General features: G+C 45.7%; 1 protein-coding gene across 1 annotated transcript in view; it reads left to right on the top strand.

Annotated features, from left to right (window-relative positions):
• Window positions 1-23,615, top strand: part of LOC119164282 (uncharacterized) — a 56,725-nt gene that overhangs the window by 20,007 nt on the left and 13,103 nt on the right. The window contains exon 3 of the mRNA XM_075871325.1: window positions 20,716-20,854. Within this exon, the coding sequence (XP_075727440.1) occupies window positions 20,716-20,854 (139 nt within the window). The remainder of the gene's footprint in view (window positions 1-20,715; window positions 20,855-23,615) is intronic.

Below are 23,615 nucleotides of genomic sequence, written 5' to 3'. Positions count from 1 at the left end.
TCATGCTAGCTAACTCTCCTTTATCAGTTTACAGTGATCTTTTAACTACTTCTTAAGGACGAGTTTTCCTTTCGTATTATATCAATTCCTTATGACGGCGGGATAAACTAGATTTTTTTATCTAACGTTTCTTTCGCGAAGCTTTAAAATGAGCATTTTTTGCATAGGTCATACAGATTTTTCTCGAAATACATATCCGAGATAAAAAAATCTCATGCAGCAATAAGCTTTTCGAAAAGACGTGCGAGGATTAGATCAGTTCTCCTTACAGAGAACTCTGATGAACTTTCGCCCATTGTAAGATAATGGCGTTTTAGAATAGTATTAACAGTCTTGTAACAGCTAGGGTGGTTAATTTTGCAGAGAAAGTCGTCAAAAGCATTAGGTAAGCAGTAAGGAAGGGTCGAAAACGAAACTGAAAACAGTGAGATACTCCGTGTGGGGCATGCGATGACATCACGATGTTCACTGAACGTGCCCATGGCTGGCCAAGGTGTAAACATAGCAAACGTGCTTGTTGCATCGCGCGAGAAGTGGGCTGGCGATGTCATTTGAAGCTGAGTCAAGCTAGAAAATAGAAATATAAATGCAGAAAACAAGAAAGATAAAACGAAAGAGAAAGGAAGAAATAAATATAAAACCGAAGCAAAACAAAGGAGGCTGACCAGCTCCACCCTCCCTTCAGGCTTGAAAGCCCTAGTGGGAAGCTGCCTTAATAATTTAGAGCACAGCTCTTAGGCAGCCCGTCTCTAAAATGAGGTCATAGGTGTCACAACCGATGAAAATGAAAAATTGAAATCAGGAAGAAAATAATCGTTGAATTGAATGAGACTTCAAAATGGGACCTCTGCTTGGCAGTCGAGTGTAGCAGATTTTCCTTATGCGTGAGTGCACTTCTCTGCAGTGCAGTCTGGCCTATACTAATGGCAGCTAGCCATTTTTAGGACTGAGAGAAATGTATTCGAGCATAGTTCGCTCGCATTATGACGTGGAATATGTTGGCTTGGCTGTCTTCATATAGACATGGATAATAGTGAAGCCTCAGCACGTGATTCCGGGACCTTGTTTCCTCTCGAAGCACCTTCAGTGCCCCCATGAGTAGGGTGAATCTACATCACAGAGAAGCGCACTTGCGGACCAGAAAAATCTATTCACCACAGATCCATAATGGTGCTTGAAGCTCATTTGCAAAAAAAGACTTTCAAGTCGGGCAGGAACCCCGATAACAAAAGTAATATAGAGTGGCGGAAAAGTAAAATAACAATGAGTCATCACAAAATGCCAACTGCTAAACGAGTGTATGACCTAATGCTTCTTACCCACTGCAAAGTGCTCAGCCATAATTCATCATCGTTATCAGCTATATGGGCATCGTCGATGAAGAGTACGCCACAATTTGCAGATTTGTAGGGGTTACCTCGCTCGTCCGCAGAATGACGAATAACGGTTGGTATACGACCTCTGTAGATAATCTCCCCTTATAGAAGATGTTACATCAAAACCCGAATGTCTCAGTACAAGCCAGTTTTATTCAATCATAATCGCACGGGTCACGTCAATGCTTTTCGCACAGTGTGTCCCTGCAACCGGGTCGATAACCTGTATATTGACAAGTTTCTCGCAATCATATTCTACAGCGCCGGATATGTCTCAGCCAACCGGAGAGATAACGTACCGGTCCTGCTTAACCATCGGATTTCGCAAGATAGCGCATTCGATGATATCTTCACTGTCCTGAATAGCAGCATCGGGGAAAAAGCATTGAATTTCATTACAAGCGTTATTTCGAAACGTCCGAAGGAGCGAACGCATACAATCAGTGGAGCACCATTTGTAGGCTAGAGTTCGACGCGACGTAATATGTATGCGCACAGTGAAGCAGATATCTTGCTCTATGTGTAAGATTATATGTGTTTACAGTAGATATGCAGCCGCGTCAACGCAGCACGTTGTAAAGATAATGGCCCTGCTTTACATTTCACTGCGTGCCGAATGTGGCGCCCAAGAGAGCGGGCAGTGAATAAACGGAGAGAAATAAAAAAGCGTGGCCGTATGCTTTGCGATAAATTTGAATGCACGTGCGGCGACGTACGTTTTACAGCAGAGACGTTATGGCCACCGTTTGACCATTTGGCCACGTAGAAAAGCAACGATCATCATCACGGCAGAACATGCTCCTCGGTAATCTGCACCTTTCGCTTCCTTACAATAACACGTGCGCCCGGGGAAATCCCTCGGGTGCCCCAATTTGTCCTGCATTGGATGCAATGATACGGATGGGCGATAGAAAGGAAGGGAGGAAGCAATATGGGGTGTTTTTTACGTCCCTAAACCACTATATGAATATGAGAGACGCCGTAGTGGAGGGCTTCGGAAGTTGCGACCATATGGTGTTCTTTACCGTGCACTAATACGGCACAGTACATGGTGCTTATACCATTTCGTCTCCATTGAAATGCAATTGATGTTGCTGGGATCAAACCGACGGCCTTCGGGTCAGGAACCGAGTGCTGTAACCGCTGTACAACCTCAGAGGACAATGGAAGGAAAAGGAAGACAAAATAGAAATGGAGGAAAGAATATACATACAGGGAAAGCGATAGAATGAAATACAAAAAAAGTCTGGGGAAAAGTCCAGATCAAGACAGAATGACAAAGACAGGGTAAGACGCAAAGAAAAATAAAAATGAGAGACAGTCAAAATAGAGAAAAAAAAAAGAGGAAGCGAGAAGTATCGAAATATAATCTAGAAGGTGCACAAATGAATGTGGGTATATAGATTCATCTAAAAAAGCGGTTTCTTAGAGTCACCCACTGAACTAAGCGCAAAAGCTGGGCTACTTGCATTATAAAATCGCGCTAAACTCACACGCCTAAAAATGCTCTTCGAACTTGTGCCTAGGCAGGCGAATATCGGCAGCTATAGATTCATATCTGTTTCAGACACAAGACAGTCACGCCACAATGGTTGATTAAACTTACAGAAATACTGCTCCAAGTCTTTATTTTTTCCCCACTGTCAGGTAGACAATGAAAAAGATTGCCCCTCTGTATATCCAACAGTGAAAATTTAAATACATATTTAACTTTAATTGAGAAACATACTCATACCACCTGAACCTGAATTCATGTTTTCTTTTCATGCTTTTTTACCAATTTTTTGCATTCTTGAAGGCTTTTTGAATAGATAAATTTATCGGTGCTATATGTAATCACATTTTCCTTCACGTTGATTAGCGATATTTCTTTCGGCGTGATTTTGAAGGTATCTACTATGTACCATTTGTGTGTACTAAATAATATTTGTCGCACAGAAGAAGTAAAAGGTGTTTAACGAGAATAAGTAGGAGAGGTCGGCCTGGAAAGTGGGTTTCTAGCCTGCTACTCCTCGCGGAGTAAGGGGAAGCGGGAAAGAAAGAGGAGGGTATGACGAGGGGTGATTGTTGTATAACACAATGAGTCACTGCAAACATTGTCTCGGTTGGTGTAGCACACGCACATGGTTTGCTACGTTAGGCAATGCTTTAAAGACGGGATTCTAAACCTGTCTCGCTTAGAAATGTGAGCAGGTCCTTTAAGCTGCGTTGTGTGGGGTCCCCACGTTCCCAAGCACCCAAAAGTTTCTCTTCCGAAAATGGTCGGCAGTCTAGGTCACTGCACTCCATGCAATATTATAAAATTTTCGCAGTTCTGCATTTTCACGTCTTCATTGAATGTGTATCTCGTGCATATCTGGTGGCTCTGAGCATACCGAAAGACAGAATTTTGAAATGAAATTAATAAAGACGCCACTCCGTTGCACGCTTACTTGCGTTTGCTGGCCGCGGTAACCACGCTATTCTACTGAATTATGCTGCAATGTGCGAGAATGGACGTGCGTTTATTCGTATTTAGAACAGCGTTTCCTTGGAAGGCGTTGTCCTTGTCGAAATACCTGATCACCGGGAACACAAACGTCAGATGTAGATGTCCTTTACAAGTGTCCCCTTTGAAATTGTGAAACGGGATTGCATGTGCCACAATTGACTCGAAAAGCTAATCAGAGTATGATTGATTGATATGTGGGGTTTAACGTCTCAAAACCACCATATTATTATAAGAGACGCTGTAGTGGAGGGCTCCGGCAGTTTACAACACCTGGGGTTCTTTAACGCGCACACAAATCTGAGCACACGTGCCTACAACATTTCCGCTTCCATCAGAAATGCAGTCGCCACAGTCAGGATTCGATCCCGCGACCTGCGGGTCAGCAGCCGAGTACCTTAGCCACTAGACCACCACGGTGGGGCCGTACCATTGAAAGGCCAACTATGTTCGAAGTTGTAAAAACTATCCTAATTTTAAACTAAAATCTACATACTGTGGAAAGGCCATCAGACTTCAGAGCGGAATCTTTAGAGTAGGTTGCTTAAGAAACCTGACTAATCATGATTATTATGTGTTTTGCTTACACCGGAATACGCATAGAAAACAGTGCCGTGATTTGCTTAACACGCTTTATGGAAAGGCTGTTGAGACATGTACATCTTTCACTTCCTCCGAAGCCCATGTAGCTGTTTGCGGTGTAGAAGTTAAAAAAAAGTGACCATCAGCAAAAGCTCGTCGAAGCTATTTGGCACGTTTGTCAAGTTCCATGACGCATACAATGTGCAAGCTTAGCTTTTCTTAGAGTCATATAGGCAGGAAACAAGTGGGTGGGGCTGTTTGGTATGGAGAATTGTTTTTTTATTCTGCGAGCAGCCCACCAAAGCTCTTATTTCAGTTGAAATGAAGAAGATCACCCAGAATGTTGACTTTCAAAACTATTCTCACAATGGTACTTTTATAGGAAATCACTCGGATGTACAGTTTGGGTGTTCAGTCGACCTCACAAGCTCGGACACCATGCGACGGCAAAAAGCTGGATATTACCGCTTCTTCGGCAGGCAGCGTTGAATATTTATTTAAGGCTTGTTCAGGAACGAGCTAACCAACTTTTACTGTGTACTTCGACCAAATACACAAAAAATTGCTGGGTAATTTATCGTCCTACTGGTCCCTAAACTTTATACCCCAATATGTGCAGCGTAATATGTAACTTCAAATACAGTGTTCACAAGAAATGAATCATGCTGTTTGTGAGAGGGAACTGTCCATTAAATTTTAATACGGAAGCCAAAAACACCAGGATTGGTCAAGGGCACGTGGTTCGAAGTAGAAGTGATTGACAGCCCACCTTTGAAGGCATACTACAGGCTACACGCAAGGTATCGCACAAAAGATCAGTCGCATGTACTTCGACACCTGTGTTACACACCTGCTATCGCGAACGAATCTCCTAATTTGCGTAACTTGTCATTTCACGTCGCGATCGCCATCGCAGTAATCAGTTTGACTATGCTCGCTGCAGGGCCGAAGGCGTCTCTCACAATTCTCAAGTTAACACTGTTCTTAGCTTGCTGTGGCAACGTTATCCTCGAAAAATTGTTATTATCACCCCCCCCCCCCCACCGAACTTCGTGACTCTCCCTCGCACGCTTGCATTCTGCGGGAATACAGTCTGCTACTGTAAAAGAGCAATAATCCTCTGGCCTTCACAATACAATCCATGTCCATGCCATGTCATGCAATGCCCATGACCATGCCCATAGCATGCCCTTGGCATGCCCATGGTTCATTTCGACCAAAATGTCCTTAGAACTCGTCTGTTCCGTGTCCGAGTTTTCCGTTTTAGTAGTTATAAGTACTTTAGTTTCATTTAGTCCCTTAGGTACAATACTTTAAATGGAACTATTTTAGACGCAGATTTACTATGCGGACTGAAAACACTTTCGGGAGAAATTCAAAATAGACCCATGTTGATGATCTTGAATGAGGAACAGTATTGTCCTGTTTGAGTTCAATATATATCATTGAATGGGAAACAAAGGATATTTTTTTGTGGGCACCTTTATTATGCTGCCGGACGTTTTCAGCGATTGTATGCACTGTTCTCACAGCGCGCAGAAAGCGTTCTAGTTCATCAGGGTGAGCAAATAACTCGTGCCAGCTGCCCAGGAAAAGCCGACAGCCGTTCCCATTGAAACATGTGCCTCTTTATGTCCATCTGTGCTTCAGCCTGAAGTACAACGTACCCGGAAACTGTAACAACTATATGGGAACAAATTTAATGTACATAGCAGTGAAACTAAACTGCCAGCTTTCGTCAACCTCTCTAGAGAATTAAATCACAAACACACACACAAACAAACACACACACACATCTGGCACTGCTATTTCCGTGTTATTTTCTCCGTCGCTTAAAATTGAAAGTTGTACCTGAAGATCTACAATGTATCTGTTGGACACTAGGAGCCGAGGGATCTGTTTAGCTTCACAGAACGCACAGCGATTCGCCTGCCAAGGACAAACTCGACTTAAAATGAGGGGACAGCATCAACGCGACGTCGGATGAAGTGCGGATATGACTGCGACGACATCGTGGTGCGTGCAGAAAAGTGATAGGGGGGTCATTGGCCCTGCTCCGAGTTTTGTGTCCCAGTTTCGAAGAGATGCAAGTCGCGCTTCCGGGCAGACGAAGGAGGAGAAGAGACAGAGAGAGAAAACGAGAAGAGAAGAAAAACAGAGAACTTGGCACATAGAACGTGTCATTCGTATGAGACGCGTACTTGCTTCTGCATCATCACTGGCTCTGTTTTTTTTCTCTCTCTATACGCCACAAAGCAACGTGCTTCGCACGTTGGCTGGCATTGTGTCATCAGGGGTTTTAACGCCCTTGCATTAAAGAGCTAGATTCGCAGAAAATCTTGCAGCGTCGCTGTCATGCGTCATCGGTTGTGAGCAAAAATGGCCATCTTTGCGTGACCGAAAGTCGAGAAAGATGCCTATAAATTGAAGACTGAAAAATTATGTGTCAGAGTGTGGATCTAACCTGGATTTCTTGCGTGGCAAGTACCACACAGTCACCTCTGCTTGTGAATGCAGTGAAAATAACGTCCTTTGCCATGCGCGGCTTATTACAAGACTTGGCAATTGTTTTAGGCAGTTGAAAGCAGTGGCATTGCTCTATGGCAGGACACCTTCTTCCGACGCTTAGGCCCATGGTTCGATTCTAACTAGGGCAAGACTATATTTTTTATTTATTTATTTATTTAAAATTTTCTCGATTTCTCAATCACAAGCAACTACGCCTACACCAACCCCGGGATTTCTGCGAAATAAGCTCTCCAACGCCATCGCGTTGAAATGCACGGCCTAGTGTGTGACATAATCCTTTTCACTCGCGTGCCACAGTCCAATATGGTGTTGTTCTTCTCTCCTGCGAGTAGGCCTATATGAAACATCAAAGAGTAGAAAGCAGAGCCCCAAAAAAGGTTCCTATTTGTTTTACTGGTTATTCTATGCGAAGTTCAGAAGTCTAACCTGAACAAGAACGAGAGCAACGTTCATGACAAACAGACGCATGCGCCGTACTTACGGGTCGGCTCAAGGCGCATATAGTTAGAGAGCAGCATCCTAGGGCGGCTTTTCCAGCATATATGTTAATGTTGGACCACTGGCTTTTTGGGCGAAGCCGTTGATGCCCACGGCTCCAGCGTAAAGCTAAAATACACGAAGGCTCCGGACTGTTTCTGCTCCTTGAGAAAATACGACTGATTGAATCATCTACCACCACTGTGCTGACCGTTGCTTCGAACGGTTCTAGGGCTTGATTGACTGTACTTGAACAGTGTACACAATCGGGCACGTGCATCTAAGCTGGCTGTAGAAAAGACAGTAGTCGCAGGAGTTTCGTTTCTCACTTTTTCTACGATCTATACCAGCGAAGGAGTAAGCCATAACAACTGTTCAAACTCCAAGCTGACTTCTACCATTATAATCACGCAGAATACTACAGGAACTGCGCTAAGTACGCCTCTGTGGTACAGTGGTTATGGCGTACAGCTACTAAACCGCAAAGATCACGGTTTCGATCTGGGAAGCAGCAGTCGTATTTATTTGTGGGCGAAACGCCAAATGCCCCTGAACTGCGGTATGTCAGTGCACACTATAAAACACTAAATGGTCAGAATTTCTGGAGCCCACCAGTATGGTGCCTGTCATAATTATGCCGTGTTTTTTTGGCTCTCGAAACCTGACGTCTTATTACTTGGCGCTGTACTATTTACAACTGTAGATTTACGCCGGAACATCAAGATTGAAAATATCGTGAAATAATTCAACAAAGGTACTTGCCCAGTCAGAGCTGACATAATAATTCTACCGTGGACTTATAAATTAATTGGCAATTAATTAGAAAAAGGCAGTTCAGTCTTTGCCTTTTCTGTCACGCGAGCCCTACTAGCGTGACAGAGAAGGAAAAAAAAGTGAACGGAGTCATGAATGAAGCAGCTAAGAGTGTTTTTCTCAACCACCTTGTACGCACGCTCCTTTCGAAGTTTACTTCTTCATTTTCCCGCCGTACGAGCAACGCACTCTATGAATGGAAGCGTAGCGAGAATGCGAGTCGCACTTTAAGCGGGCGCGGATCGAGTGACCACACACTCCCGCACTGTGCGGTCATGGGGTACACATACATTACCAGTCACGGGACACTTCGGGGGTGTGTGTGAAGGAGGGCGTGGGGTGCCGCGTGAAAACACAGCGCAAAGTCGCCCATTCCACACCGACATCGACGATAACATGGTGTGTGCGCTGTCTTATATCAACCGAACTCGAGACTCTCTCGGCGTACAGTGGCTCGTCCTATTCCACGAACAGGGCGGCGGGTCTAACACCCTCACATTTGGGGGACCTCCTCCCCTCTTAAGGAACGCGCATGTTCGTGTATGTATGTATGTATGTGTGTGTGTGTGTGTGTGTGTGTGTGTGTGTGTGTGTGTGTGTGTGTGTGTGTGTGTGTGTGTAAAAGACATTGCGCAATACGGCCAGCGCCCACCCAGCCCGTGGGCTGAATCGCTGGCTGGAGGAGGCAGACGTGCGGTGTGATTTTGAGAACCCTCCCCGCCCCGCACGCAGAATGTGGGAGTTCCAATGTCCCCATCCTCATCCCCACTACGCCCCCCCCCCCCCCGCCGCTACACTACTTCCACCACAGGGTGCCATACGATAGCCCCGAAAAAAATTATCTGCGGGACGCTCTGTTTTTTATCTCTGGGACCACGAGGGCAACCGTATACCGTTTTGCCGACCTCGTCTACCGCGGGAGGCGAGACGAGCCGGCGGTGGCTTCTTGCCTTACGGTGGTCGGTGTCTGTTAAAACGAAATGAAGAACAAGACTAAGAAGAAAAAAGTAATGCATTAAGAAAAGAAAGGACCGCGGCAGGCGTCTTGAAGGCACGCCGCGAGCATCGCACCACTGGGAACCGCGGGAGGAGCGTCTGGGGCCGCGACGGACGGCGTCACGGGATCTCAGATTGCGTCTACTCCTGGTTGGGGCAGCGGCACGCGCTCGCCTTTCTTCTCTTCTCTTTATTTTGCGCGCCGACTTGGGAAGAAACTTCTTTCTCCGTTTCGGTCTCGTCAGTGCCTCGCGAGACAGCCAAAGAGACGGTTCGAGTCCTCGGGCAACCACCTCCACCACCGAGACCACCACAAGCAAGAAAGCCACTTTTCAAGAGATTCCAAGTTATTTTTTGTCCAGAGGTTCGACGACAACAACATGCCACCCACATCCTCACGAACGGAGAACGGTGGGGATGGCCTGACTTCCCCGGTTTCTTTCCAGCTGGAACAACCTCCGTGGGGTGATTCGACCGAAACTAACGGACGGAAAGCACAGGTGTGGTTTTTTTCTTCTTGTAACTGGTCAGGACTTGCTATTAGAATTGTTTCTCAGGTCTGGTTGTTGTGGCGGTTGACCTGTTCGGGACTGGCTGTAAGGACGGCTTAACTGGTCAGGACTGGCTGTAAAGACTGTTGAACTAGTCAGGACTGGGTACCAGGACAACCTCTATCTGTCCAGGACAGCGCGATTCTGCTGGACTACCTTTTAAGGGCTAAAGAAGGGAGCATTTCGATTCAGAGGGCTATGATTCTTATGCACCTTCTGTTGCACGCCTTGAGTGAAAATTACAAAGGATGATTGCCAGTAAAGGCTTCGCCTTCAATAACTCTCTGGGTCGATTACAAATTGTGCTGCTGCATTGAAGCGCCCAGACGAGGGTGCTGCCACCTCGCCGCACTTCTCTTTCGATAACAGACTTTCAAGTGAATGGCGAAATTTTACGGTGGTGCTAGCATAAATTGTCTCATATCCATACCGTTATCTGAAACACATGATTTTTGCATTCTATAATCAGGAGAAAGAAAATGAACCACGAAAATAAATGTACATATTTATAGAGTGGCAAAACAGTATTGTCAATGATAGAAACGTACAGTGGAAGGATTTGAGTGATCATTAAGCAGAAACTGCACAGATCAGAATTGTAGATTCGCCAAATCAATTTAAAGAAAAGCACCGCGTTCGTTCATACAATCTTAGTATTGGTCACTGACTTCTTAGTGGACGTAGAAACCGTTACCAGTTCACAGAGGAAACGATAGCGAAAACTGCACCCCTTTGACGTTTTACGCTGACCACGTACGGGTCCTCGTGACCACAGGGCACACGTCGCCGAGTTTGTAAACGTGGCTTCTTTATCTTCGAGCGTGTTCTTCCTTCCCGCCCTTTTTTCTTTCCTCCTCTTATCGGAAGCAGAGTGCAGTGTATGCACATTTTTATCTTTCTGCTGGCACGTAGATGTGGTTATGCCCTCGGATATTGCCGGATGACGATAGGCCCCCCGTCCCCAAGAAGTAGACGTGCAACGAGCGAGAGCGTAGGCGTAAAGCGATGCTGACCGCATCGCTGATAACGAAGCGAAGAAAAAGGAGGCACAGTCTGGTTTGTTTGCCGACACTATGACGGCACGTCATAGAGGACAGCATTTATGGGGCGGCCTTGTACCCCCTCTCGAAGCGAAGGACATGATGGGACGTCCTAAGAGCAGAAAATAGCCACATACATTGTATAAGCAGCCTGCTTGGGGTGATGGCGATAAACAGTGCCACGTGGAGTGCCTTCGTAAGGACACCGCTGTGAAAGCACAGACTTGTTCGAGTTCCTCCCGTCTCACGCTTTCTATTTTCAGAGAGCAATGGACGACCATTTCTGCTTGCATGCGATAATTTTAGCTGAGAGGTTTGTTATTTGAGAATGTCTTCGTTTCACTGCCAGCAGAGAACATTAGGCCACTTCGGAGAGACCCGACACTTGCTCTTTGTAAGAAGAAGGAATCGTCACACATTGCTTTGTCACAGTATGGAACCCAGAAACTTCTCCTTCCTGAGCCCACCTGGACTTGGCCAAAGTTTAGAAAGAACATTCCTCTACACTTATCCTCTATTTCAAATGTGTCTCCTTGTATTGTTTTTTATTTCAATTGCTCCTTCTGCTTAGCACAAGACGGCCAGCCACTTTATCAACGAACCTGCATTTTCATCTATGGCTCCCGACCTCCACCCAATTCAGCTTATGCGGTTGGTCTCACTGAAACTAAAGTGGTGATCCTAGGTGCCATCAATTGACATAATTCTACCCATCAACTCCCGGAGTTGCTAAACAGGCCAAATTAACCTGATTGTAAAATTAGAGAAATCTGGATCACTTTATTTCTGTTCGAACGAAACAATTCTTCTATGACAGTTAACCAAAATGGAAGGCTACAGATTAGGCTGTGCCTAGCTTTTTAAAAATGTGCACCGGCACCTCAAACTAATATTTGTCTTCAAAACACTAACGTGTGAAACAATAGTTACGATTCAAACTGTGCCAACTTGTTTATTAATGAACTTAGCCCGCATTGAAGATCACATAAATGTCAAGATATTTAATAGGGCAGATCTTCGATTGCCTAGGACATATTTCCCGTGGTGTCCTTGAAGTAGGAGGGAAATGTGGAATGGGTTTCTAGAAGAGAGAAGTATGGTAGGGGAGGTCAGAAAATTTCGAAGGGACAAACTAAAATGGGAGATTCGATAACATGACAGGTAATGCGTAGGCGCGCCGCACGAGTTCTTCTACAAGGCTGCAAAAGGCTTTCGTTCCATGGCCCAAACAAACGGGCTGCTTCTGACGATGAATCATGGTTCAAGTGACCCTTTCCAGGCACTAAACTGAGTTGGTTAGACCAAGTGTGAATGCGGCAAGACGAATTATTCATGGCAACGACATCGTGTCTTGATTATCGAAACCCCTCCTAGTCAATGACCGTGAAATTGCATGATAAATTTCTCATTCGGAGGGTGCATCACAAAGGTTTAAAGCTCTAGATATTGGAGGCTTGAAAACCAGTAGCACCAAATGTGATTGACCGAGTCATAGGATGAAGCCAGAGGCTTGCCAAGGGTAAGACTACCAAAGTTCTGGTGAATGCTTCTGCCACTACTTCTGAGTATAGGGGCCCATGAATGATACATTTCAGGGGCTATGATAGACGCCTTGTGATTCATTAGTACTTTCATGGAGAAGTCATCCGTGCACTTGCGTCATGACGTTCGCCAAGAAATTAGTCTGGAGGTGGTGCAGGGACTTCTGCAGGGAGTTAGCTAGGTTTCGAAGTGTTCACTGAGGCTCGCTTGGATGTTGCAAGACTGGCATATGTCTGGGAGTCGTGTGTCAGATAGCGATTACGATATCTCGGCCAGCAGGCCCGGTGGCAGCCCAGCCACGGATGCTTTTCGCCGCGCCTAAATGTGCGATAAAAAAGTAAGGTGGCGAAACTTTTCTCGAGAGATAAATGCCGCAGTACATGAGGTCGACAGGCCTACACATGTCGCGCCTTCGATATATGCACACAAGACGTCACTCCGGACGTCATCAGCTAGGTCTTTAGCGTGATATCTACATACGGCGCGCGCAAATGATACCGCAAGCTGTTACTCGGAGGTGAATTGGGAGGGTGCCAGAGTTGTTCGAGCTACGGCGATTGACGCTATGCACAATCTCCACCAGGCGAGTTGAGTACACGTGGCATCCAACATCTCTTGACATCATGTCGAACGCTGGGCATCTTTCACCGTTAGCACAGCACGTTACAGGAAAGCAATTGTCCACTCATAATTAACGTATGCGAGATGGATAGCTGGTGGTGAAACATGAGGTATTACAGCAAGCTTTTTGTCGTTGGTCCTTTGTAGGCGCTGAATGCACCATGCATACACGATTTGAGGATCGTTTTTGCACGTGACATCGTTTACACGACACTTGGCCCATTGTATCGTTTTCCCAACACAAGTGGAAGCACGTGTCTTGTTTAAGCCTCATGTTGTTTACAATATGTTTATAGGTTTTCATAGAGATAATCTGTATTTAAAACACCACGTTACACTGCATAATAAAAACAATAGACTGGTTGAGTGAGTTACCGAGTGTTTTGTGGCGTTGCCGAAACGCTCTACAGTTAGGGGAGTTGACCACGTGGCAGTTTCACAAAGAAGCCCGATGGGCTTGCATATTGTGAGGGTGTGTCCCTTTCGTGACACGTCTCAAGAATACTGATGGGTCGTTTTACTGGAGCACGGAAATAATGACGTTCACATCGGAAAGCATTACCGAAAAGTATTTGAACATTTGGATGAGATCGTGACACATATACATTAAAAAAAGCTGTTTGTGGCACTATGCCGTTGATCTTTAATAAGTGAAGCGCATTGCCTGTGTTGCGCTGATGTCTGTTACGCATGCGCTATAACTTTCTCTAATTTTTCCAGTTCTTACTCTGCTACCCGATTCTTTGCCTAGCCCCGCGTCACATATTTTAATAGATTCGAGATCATCATAATTAACGCAATCTGGCGTCTCAGCATCTAGCACTAAGCTGGATTCGAATGACGAGAATTCGGTACGAGCTATGTTTGTCTTTCACGGTGAGCGCACGCGATTGGTTTGCCGGCAACTACGACTCCTTGGAAGCACGAACGGCGGAAGCGATACGGACGAGTCGTGTCGGGTTTCTGCTCGCTCCCATCGCTTCTGGAGTCAACTTCCCTCCATTTCACTCTCAGGAATGCCACGATTGGCACGTGGTACGTGGCTTGAAACGTACAGATCTCGCATTGTGCAGACGATGCATGTCTCAAATGAACTCACCTACAGACAGGGAACCCACCAGAAGACGCAAATAAATTATGAGAGTAGTAGTTGACTGATTTCCTCCTTGTGTCTTCATGTGTGTGCGCTGTTCGATAGTGCCGATGTGCGAATCTAACCTTAGTTTCTACGCTACGAGAAATAAACTCCGTTCCCCGAAAGTACCATTTTCAGCCGCCGTTGGCATAGCCAGAGAGGGGGTTATGTTTCAGCGTCATTCGTTGCTTAACAATGGTACCATTCTTAATACAATAATGCTTATGGGTACGGATGGCTGTACGTAAGTCCATTACCTATATCGCGTTCATTCGTGTATAAGCTGTGTGATAAATTAGCCACACATCTTGGGGCACAATTGTAGTAATTAAACAGGAACGCGGAACCGCTTCAGTAACTAAAATCACTGGAGGGTTCGCACAAAAAATACTGTATAGCAATCGGAAGTATCGATCTGTCTGCCTCAGTGAATCAGTGTATAGAGTCTTGGGCTGCTGACGCAAAGGTCAAGGGTTCGATTCTGGCCATGGCAGTCGAATTTATATGGAAGATAAGTGGTTGAAGCCCGTGTACTGGACTGTGTCAATGCACGTCAAAGAACAACATGTGGTCTAAATTTCCGTAGCCCTCCTTTACGGCGTCCCTCGTAATAATATAGTGGTTTTGGCACACAATTCCCCACATAATAAACAATTTAAAGTATGATTCACATTGCTAAGCGTGATGTGATGAAAAGAAGTCCGCAGCTGTTTCTCGCTACAAGGACTCCCATATGTCAACTGAGGCGTTGGCAAGTAACACCCTTTCGTGGATTGCCCGTAACTAATCAGCCGTGAAATCATTTCATGTAACGTTGACACCGCGAAAGTTCTATCTGGCAGGCAAATTCGCGTATCCCATGCCTAACTTGTTGTTTTCATTCGCTTGTTCATGCGTGAAAAGCGAGGCACATGCAGCTGGCACATTCTTGATTCGATTTACGTGCCTCTCAACCGGGCTTATTTAGAGTTTTATTTGAGCGGGCTGGTTGATAACACCGAGTCACTCGCACATTTCTCTGTAAGTTGCCACAAATGGCGAAAACCTATTCATTCCCTGGGAATGTTCTGTGGAGAAGCTCCACTTAGTCGGATGTTCCTGGCATGCTGTCGGGGCGGGGGCTCTGTATGTCTTTGGTGCCTGGGTGTGAGGGTGTGCCTGTGTGAATGTGCAGTGTGTTGGCGCTCGAGTTTTTGTTTCTTTAATGAGGAGGAGGGGGGCTCTGTTTAGGGCTCCGATTGCAGCACTCACTATGCGGTGCCGCTCAATCAGACTCTACCTATTTTCCAGACACTTGCTGGCCAGCAGCTCTTCCTGGCTCGCGCACAGAGGTAACACAAGCTCAATGACACGCACAGGCACAACGCTTCCCAAGAGCTGCCAACGTAAACATTCGAGAAATGAGCGAATTTCCGGGCTACTTCTGACAAGTGAGATGTTCATGGAAAATGCTTAATCTAGAACAAATCTGAGAAAAACTCCCAAGGTCTCTTACGTACTTCATTAAGATGAGTCGAAAGCAAAGCAAACTTCTTTTTCTCCTCAGTCGATGTGTCGAACTCGATTCTGTTGAGCTTGTTTCTTCCCATATGATGTGGACATGCCAATCAACTCCAAACCTCCCCCCAAAACCAAACTCCATCATGAAGGACTATAGGAGGCCGTCCTGCTTGGGTTTCCATTGTGCCGAGCTAGAAGGCCCTGGTCGACAGAATCCGAGCCATGACGGTAGCCAATCGGCTCCTGTTTAGAGGAGCAAATATGGTGGTTGTGAGATGCGGGCTCCTCTAAACCACCTCAAACTACCTCCTATTGCACGAGAAATAAAGTGTTGCAAGCAATCAAGCAAGCCTATGTAGGGCCTCCAGGATGGGAGACATCGCAAAGTTTCTGCACCTTGCCTTGTTTTGCCTCCTTACAGGCATCCTGTGTTATGCGACGTCACGTTATGCGTCGCCATGTTGTCATCCTAAATGTGGGTATCTGTGCCGTCATGATCTCGTCATCTAGAAACGTCATCACGTGATGATTGTTTGTGTGTTGAAGCCGCCGATAGGGGAAGACGATGGTCGATTTTCGCGCTTGTTGAGGTATCTTAGGCTTTCGCTTTAAAGGGATATAGAACTGATCGCTCTGTTACCGTGGCGGTGTGGTGCTCGAAGTTTTCTAGTGAACGACCACCTTCTCTTCCTCTCCAGTTCTTTTCTTTTTCGCGTGTGATAATTCTGACGAAATTAAAAATACGTGGCAAGAAAAAAAAGACCTGCATCTCCTAGCAGACACTAGTCATCACAGTGGTCCGTCTCGGCGCAACATTGCTTTAACGGTGCTCAGCAGCTGGCCTGAAGGTTGTGGGTTCGACCCCAGCCGCAGTGATTGTATTTAGATGAAGGCAAAGGGGTAGAAGCCCATGAAATGTGCATTTTCAGTACACGTTACAGAACACCTGATGGTCACAATTTCCGATGCCCTTCACAGCGGCGTCTCTGACTACATGTAGTGTTTTTTTGGACATAAAACCCAAGATATTATTATTCATCACAGTGGGTGGACCAAATATGGTAAAAAAAATGATAGAGCGGACAAAAAAAAAATGAGGCGCGTATGCACCACTGACAAAACAATCACTCTCCTTGTCTCTGTAGCGCCTCAGAATGCGGCGCTCGACAAGGAAGAAGTTGGCATTGGGCGCGCGGCGGGGGCAGCACGATAATAAAAAAAAATCAGTTCGAAAACTGAACACTGTCAGGGCTGGATCTTCCTCCTCGTGTTAGCTCCGACATCTCTATTATGACATACCTGGTGGTGTTTGTTTGCGACCATATATAAAGCATGGTTCTTCTACTTCAAGCTGTTCTCAGCAACCTGCGTCAAAAGGCTTACGATTGGCCTAAGGGTGCAGCGCGTATGCTACAATTTGGCCGGGAAAATATGCGCATGCGCCAAGGCTCCTAATCTTCGCGACGCGTGACCTCACTTTTTGCAACGTCATGACGAAACAAGTAGCGACACGCCCGATAGAGTAAGCTTGCGGATATCGCAAAAGCTTTAATCGCATCTCGCGCGCGCGTCTCTGGTCACGATGCCAGTTTTCTGAGGCAACCGGGCGATGATCCGGACAGAACTCGTTCTGGGTTGACGACGAGGTGACAGGGTTGCAATCTCTTCCGGTGAGAGAGCATGTATGTACCTAGTGGTAAATTTCCTGACGAGCTTGGTTGAGTCCCTTGATCTTGACCGCGAAATCATGGTACAAACAGAGTGTTGAGTTGTCGAAAGAAACGTGTAGGGCACGTGCCCATATGTGCGCTAAACGTTTCAAAGAAAACAATAAAAGCATTGCGATAAAACAAAAACCGCTCGCACACGTGCGTGCACAACTTGGCAGTGAAGCACAAACCCTAAAATCGAGGCAATAACCGTCTGTGAAGTCAGGGAAGCAGCGGAGCTGTCGAATGTACTCATATCTCTGTTTTGATTGATTTATATGTGGGGTTTAACGTCCCAAAACCACTATATGATTATGAGAGACGCCGTAGTGGAGGGCTCCGGAAATTTAGACCACCTGGGGTTCTTTAACGTGCACAAAAATCTGAGCACACGGGCCTACAACATTTCCGCCTCCATCGGAAATGCAGCCGCCGCAGCCGGGATTCGAACCCGCGCCCGGCGGGTCAGCAGCCGAGTACCTTAGCCACTAGACCACCACGGCGGGGCATATATCTCTGTTTTCATCGCCGTTCTCAAACAGCGTGCACCTCATCGGAAGCGTTTAAAATGACCTGACCATAGAGTTTGAATTCGACCACCTTAGTCGAGATTTCACTTCATGACCTTGGGGTGAACCGCGCAGTGCCATAAGCACAAGACCATGATGGTGTCTACGTATTTTCATTCACCCAGCTGTGTAACAAAGGCTTGAGGCTTTTTGACATGCTGGTCGACGCTTCGATGAAGATACCCATCACCGCAATGAAAGTCTTGTTACATGCACTTTCATCTGTTAGCTGCTGCCTTTACTTTAAATGTCGTTCATTGTGTACTGCTAAGGTTTGCTCGTTCTATACATAACCACTGAAGCTAATGACTAAGCCGGGGAGACGTCAATAATATGTTTTAGGGAACTGCAGTGCAGTGATTTTATTACAGATTGAAATGCAGTGAAGTGCATTTACTAACGCCGATCCCGCCATTTCGTTGGTTGTGTACGAAAAATAAACGAGCACTTCGAACAATTCCTCATCTTTGTGCTTACTCTATTTGTCTTTACTTCAAATTTGTCGGAACTGGGCTATCATAAGAACAGCTAGTGTTCAGGTTAGTATCATGGATAATGTAGGCAGTGCTCAAAAGTACACAACGACGTATGTGTCATTTTTGCTTGCCCTTGTTGAGGCCTTTTGCAGAGCTGCCTATTTCACCTTTTTTTGTTCTTTCCCTCTTTCTTTTTCCTTTCTCGGTTATGAACTTCTCCTTCACTGTGCAAATGGCTCCGTCTGCCGACACCACAGTTTTGTTTACTAACACAGCTGAACTGGGGCCTCCTCCGGTGTCCCTTCAAAGTGACAGTTAGCTTTATTTAGTTACAAGAGATAACAGCCAACACGCCCCCCCCCCCCCCCTGCCTCCTTTCCACACTAACCCGCCTACCCCAGCTTATATCCGAGTATGCGAGATCGTGTGACTTGAACTGAGACGGCGCACGACGCCGTCATGCTTTGTTGGTCAAGGATGATGGAGTGTCTCACCCTTGCTTCAAAGCAGTTGGGGATTAAGTTACGCTTCCTTTTTCCCACGCAGCGATAGTTGTAGCCCTAATTACCCCACCACGTGTTCTTTTTTTGCGCATTGGTTTCAGTCTTCGTGCTTTAGTTTCCTGATCATGATCTTCTTGACATTGAGAGAAACCTCGACAGGGAGGCAGCTTGAAGAGAGAGGTGTGTTTGTTGGCATTCGTAACTGATGCCTTGGTCGCATGGTTCCACTGTAGACTGCGAACAAGCCCGTTCAGAATTGAATTTCACAGCCATGACTGACTCTCTTTAGCAGATTACTCACAAGAGCTGAATGCAACAGAGTAATTCGATACCGATTTGGTCATGCCACAATGAAAGGGGCATTGTGTGACTGGAAGGAGAATAAGGACGTTCACCTCCAAGAGAGTGAGACGGAGGCTCTTCATTAACTACGTCTTTTTATTTGTGGCGGTATATGCATGACACTACTTCATACATGTGCTAAAAAAGGAACAATATACCTCGCCTGCTATACAAGCATACAACGTGTGCAGTACATACTTCATCTCTTGAGGTGTCTGGGACAGAATAACTGTCACTGACGATGGCCAGAAAGTATTTTTTTTTGTGCGAGATGCACACATGCCATTAATATAACAACGAATATTAACTTATAACAGCGAAGCTCTATGTGGCTGACATGCGAGATTGCATGGCGTCCGCGAGCAAAAACTCCAGTCTCATCAGGCTCCGCGAGATGACGGTAGCTATACAAGCTTAATAACGTTGAAATAGCAATGTCTTGTAGTAGCAACGACTTTCGTGGCATGGCAGTAATTGCTCTCAGGCTGCACAACGTATCATTTTATAGTTCAAGTGTTCATAATTTATGCTAGCGAATTGGGGCTCTCACTGAAACTGGAGCTCCGATTCGAGAAAGCTAAGCTCAAGCTCACCGAGACTGCTCGTGCCCACTATTTCATTTGAACGCATAAGACCACTGTACGCATACTAGAACGAAGACGGTAGCGGAAAGTGAATGCTAAAGTGTTAACTGAGCAAAACACGATGCTTCACTGTCATACGTTAATTGATATTCGGCTGTTACTCGTTCATTCCCGCTGCACATGCCGAAAATGAGCCGGGGGCATGATTTCAACCAGAGCAATTTTCACAATTGGTACGATCCCATCTTTCGCCCAAACAGCAATGCTTCATGCCACGTCTTACGCTCAGCTGAGTTTGTGGCTGCCAGAACATTGAAAGATCGGAAAAGAGAGAATTAAACTTGGTTGACTGTAGAGAACGTTGATAAGTGCTGCAGCTTGTGATGATGATTACTATGGTTATTCAAGTTCTAAAGCCGACAAAAGGTAAAGTGGCATAGCCATACCCAGGGGTACCCATTAGCGTGTGTGAAGGGGCGGGGGGTAGAGTAGCATCACAGCACCTCCCCGCTCGTTGGCCGAGTTTAAAAGACAACGTACTCCACAAGGGAGAACAATATTTGAAACGAGACGTTGATGAGCTTCGCACAATGGCCTGCCTTTGGTCCTTATTTCTCCAGGAGTAAGTGTGTGAAAGCAAAAAAAAAAGTTTCTGATGTGCAGCATCATGGGCCTTTGGTCAGTGTTGTCAGAAATTTGTATGGCCGTAACCCAGCTCTTTAATCAAATAAAGACAGGTTGGACTACGTAAGAGTATGGACAAACTTTTCATCTTTCATGGGAAGACTAGGGGGGGGGGGGGGGCACCCCGCATGTTCACGCCTATGCGAAGTGTTGATGGGTGCTTTGCAACATTTAATAGAACCACCGTTACACGTGCAGGTCAAATCGGCGGAAAATGGCAGCCTGGAAGTGCCTACCAACCCACACGGAATCTCACTGTTCCTCGCCACCGTGTTTGTGGTCGGAGGAGTCGCCGGCATCGGCATCCTGGCTCTTCCATACTCCATCCTTGAGACCGGTGAGTATATCACTGCAGAACACTTTATGAATTTTAAAGAGTGTTCAGCAAAAGCCTGTGGCCATTCGACTGATTAAGCAATGCCCTTTGGTTCTTTCTTCAGTTTCCTTATTTTTCCTTTTTGCTTTTTTGTTCTATTTTTTCACTCTCAGAAGCCACGTGATTTATGGGTGAGTATGATGGGTACAGACTACAGCTGCATCGGCACAGCTGCTCTTATGAACCGTTGTGTCACCAAGTGATTTCAGAGATAGTGGGATGGAGATAGGCCACTTCTGGCATCATTTCAGGTCTCGGACGGACGAAAGCGAGCATCAGACATTAAAAGTTTTCGGCTTAAAGTGCGATTGTCCTACATTGTTTGGTGAAAAGCTCATTGCAGTGATGCTTATGCTGTAACCCCTTCAACTCTTTTGCGTCCGTATGTGGTCTTCCATTTGGCGAACATGAACGACAAAAAAATGTTGTGCTAGGCCCTTAAGAACGTTGCTATAGGTTCCGCGTCATTTTTCGGGGGCAGGGGATTAGTGAGGATGTTGAATAGCTGTAGGTAAGCACTGGAAGGTGTCTTTAGGGACGGAGTGGGAACAGCTGTCATGAATGATACTCACGGCCTCCTGATGTTGAGTTTAAAAATGTCATATTGATCTGTTGCAAGGCGATTGGTCGTGCACGTACACATATAGTATGAATTTGGTTTAAAGGGTTCAGACAAACAAGAAACGACCATAAAAATTGTTCCTTAGAGCGCAGCTTAGTTTTCTGCCAGTTGTGCTATCGGTTTTTTTTTTTGCGCCCCACCCTTAAGATGAGTAACAAATTCGCCCAGCTGCAGCTGCTTCTTAAATTGTTTCTTGGCTTCCTGGCTTTTCTTGTCGCATCAATAAAAACAGAGACAGCTGAGGGCTCTCACATGGTTCAGTGCCTATTGTGCTCTAAAGCATTCACAATTTATTTTAAACGTAGCTCTACCCCAGAATAGTAGTAAACAGTAATAAGAGCAGCTATAGATTTATATGTGCAGTTTAACGTCCATATGATTGTTAAAGACACCGAAGTGGAGGGCTTCAGAAATTTCGACCACCTCAGTTTTTTAACGGGCATCCAAATATGAGCACATGGGCTTGCAGCAGTTTCGCCTCCATCGAAAATGCAGCCGCCGCAGCCGGGATTCCACCCCGCGACATGCGAGTCAGCAGCCGAGTACCTTAGCCAATAGACAACTGCGGCGGGGCGCGAGCAGCTATAGAGGTTGGTTGGTTGTTAGTACGGGCAAGTTAGGGTGGTGCCTCTAGTCCTTCCTAGTTCATTAAAAGCGTGAACACACGAGAATAGTAAAAAATACTCTGAATATTATCTAAAAAGTCATTTTCTGGTAACGATTTGAATGAAAACGAACGCTTTCACCCTCGTTAGTTGCAGCCTATTGAACCTAACAATGTAATTTTCGCGTACGGCCAATGCTGCCACACCCACATAAAATTGGCAAAAATGCCCCAATCAATCGCCTCTCTTTATTTCATAACGTCACGCAACTTTCGTGTATTTCAGCTACGTCATATGCAAATAAACACAGACGTTCGAGTCGCTGGGTGAAAACCCGAACTTTCTGCCAAACTTCCGAATAATTTAGGTGTCCCTGTTCAGCCAAGCATGTCATTTTATTTAGTGACAATAAGCTTTCAGAACTCATTATATGTAGTATATATATATTAGCGGTGGAAAATGACGTATTCTTTGAACCAAAACGACCTAGCAACACACTCTCGCCCTGACAGCCGCAGCCGCCCATGGCGCCCCCTGTATTTAAAATACTTGTAGTGTCTGTTCAATCGATAAATATAGGCCGACTGATTCGTCAAACACCCGTATAGTAAAATTTTTTGTAGGTTTGACGAATTATTTATCAATAATCTATGCATTTAAATAGCTTTAGGTAATAATTTTTTAAGTGACGTCACTTCCTTGCGGCGAAGGTGTGGCGTCACTTCCAGGCGGGCTGGCTGCTGCGCCGCGCGGCGCAGGAGACGCTGCCATTAAGTTTTGACTGACCAGAGGCCCGTATAGATCCTCGGCCTTTTCTTGTATTCATTGTTTTGATTGTACGTCAACACTACCTGTATACGGATCAATGGGGCATCGAGGGAGAACAGCCTCACAAAGCCAGTACGCGGTGCCCAGCAGTGTTCGCGAGGGACTCATCTGAAACGAGACGCGCCATTCCGGTTATGAAAAGAAACCCTAGTCACTCTGAGCAGAAGGTTCTAACTTTAAGCTGGCGGGAGCTCCTATGCATTTCATCTAGGAGATGCGCTCGCAGGACTCGGAAATCGAAATTGATTTATCGATTTGTTCTCGATGCGCGACAAAAATAGTGTGCCACCAAGATAGACGGGAGAGGAGCAGAGTTGGGATGGAAAACATAATGCTGCCGTCACACTGTAAAGGCACACTTGTGATTCGGCCTAGGTCATTGTCCATGGATAGTGATTAGCCTTTTGAGACACGGATTATCATCGGCTCTCTTTAAATAAATGATGTTTATATAATTAATGCTAATGAGACCAAGCTGAAAGGAACAGTAAGTGCTTGAGTAAATTATAGTGTAATTTACAGCAATGTTCTGTAAGACAAGGTAATAAAATATCGTTATTGCACAGTCCGTGATGCTAAATTTCTTCAAAAAGCAAATGAGATGATAGGCGGATTAAAATATTTGGAAATTAACGGTGAAACGCCCCACGTCCAACGCTTCGTTGAA

This window comes from Rhipicephalus microplus, chromosome 8 (genome assembly GCF_043290135.1).
Source record: "Rhipicephalus microplus isolate Deutch F79 chromosome 8, USDA_Rmic, whole genome shotgun sequence".
In the NCBI taxonomy this organism is placed as follows: domain Eukaryota; kingdom Metazoa; phylum Arthropoda; class Arachnida; order Ixodida; family Ixodidae; genus Rhipicephalus; species Rhipicephalus microplus.
The sequence above is the reverse complement of the archived record's forward strand: the minus strand, read 5'-3'. Positions and strand labels throughout refer to the sequence as shown.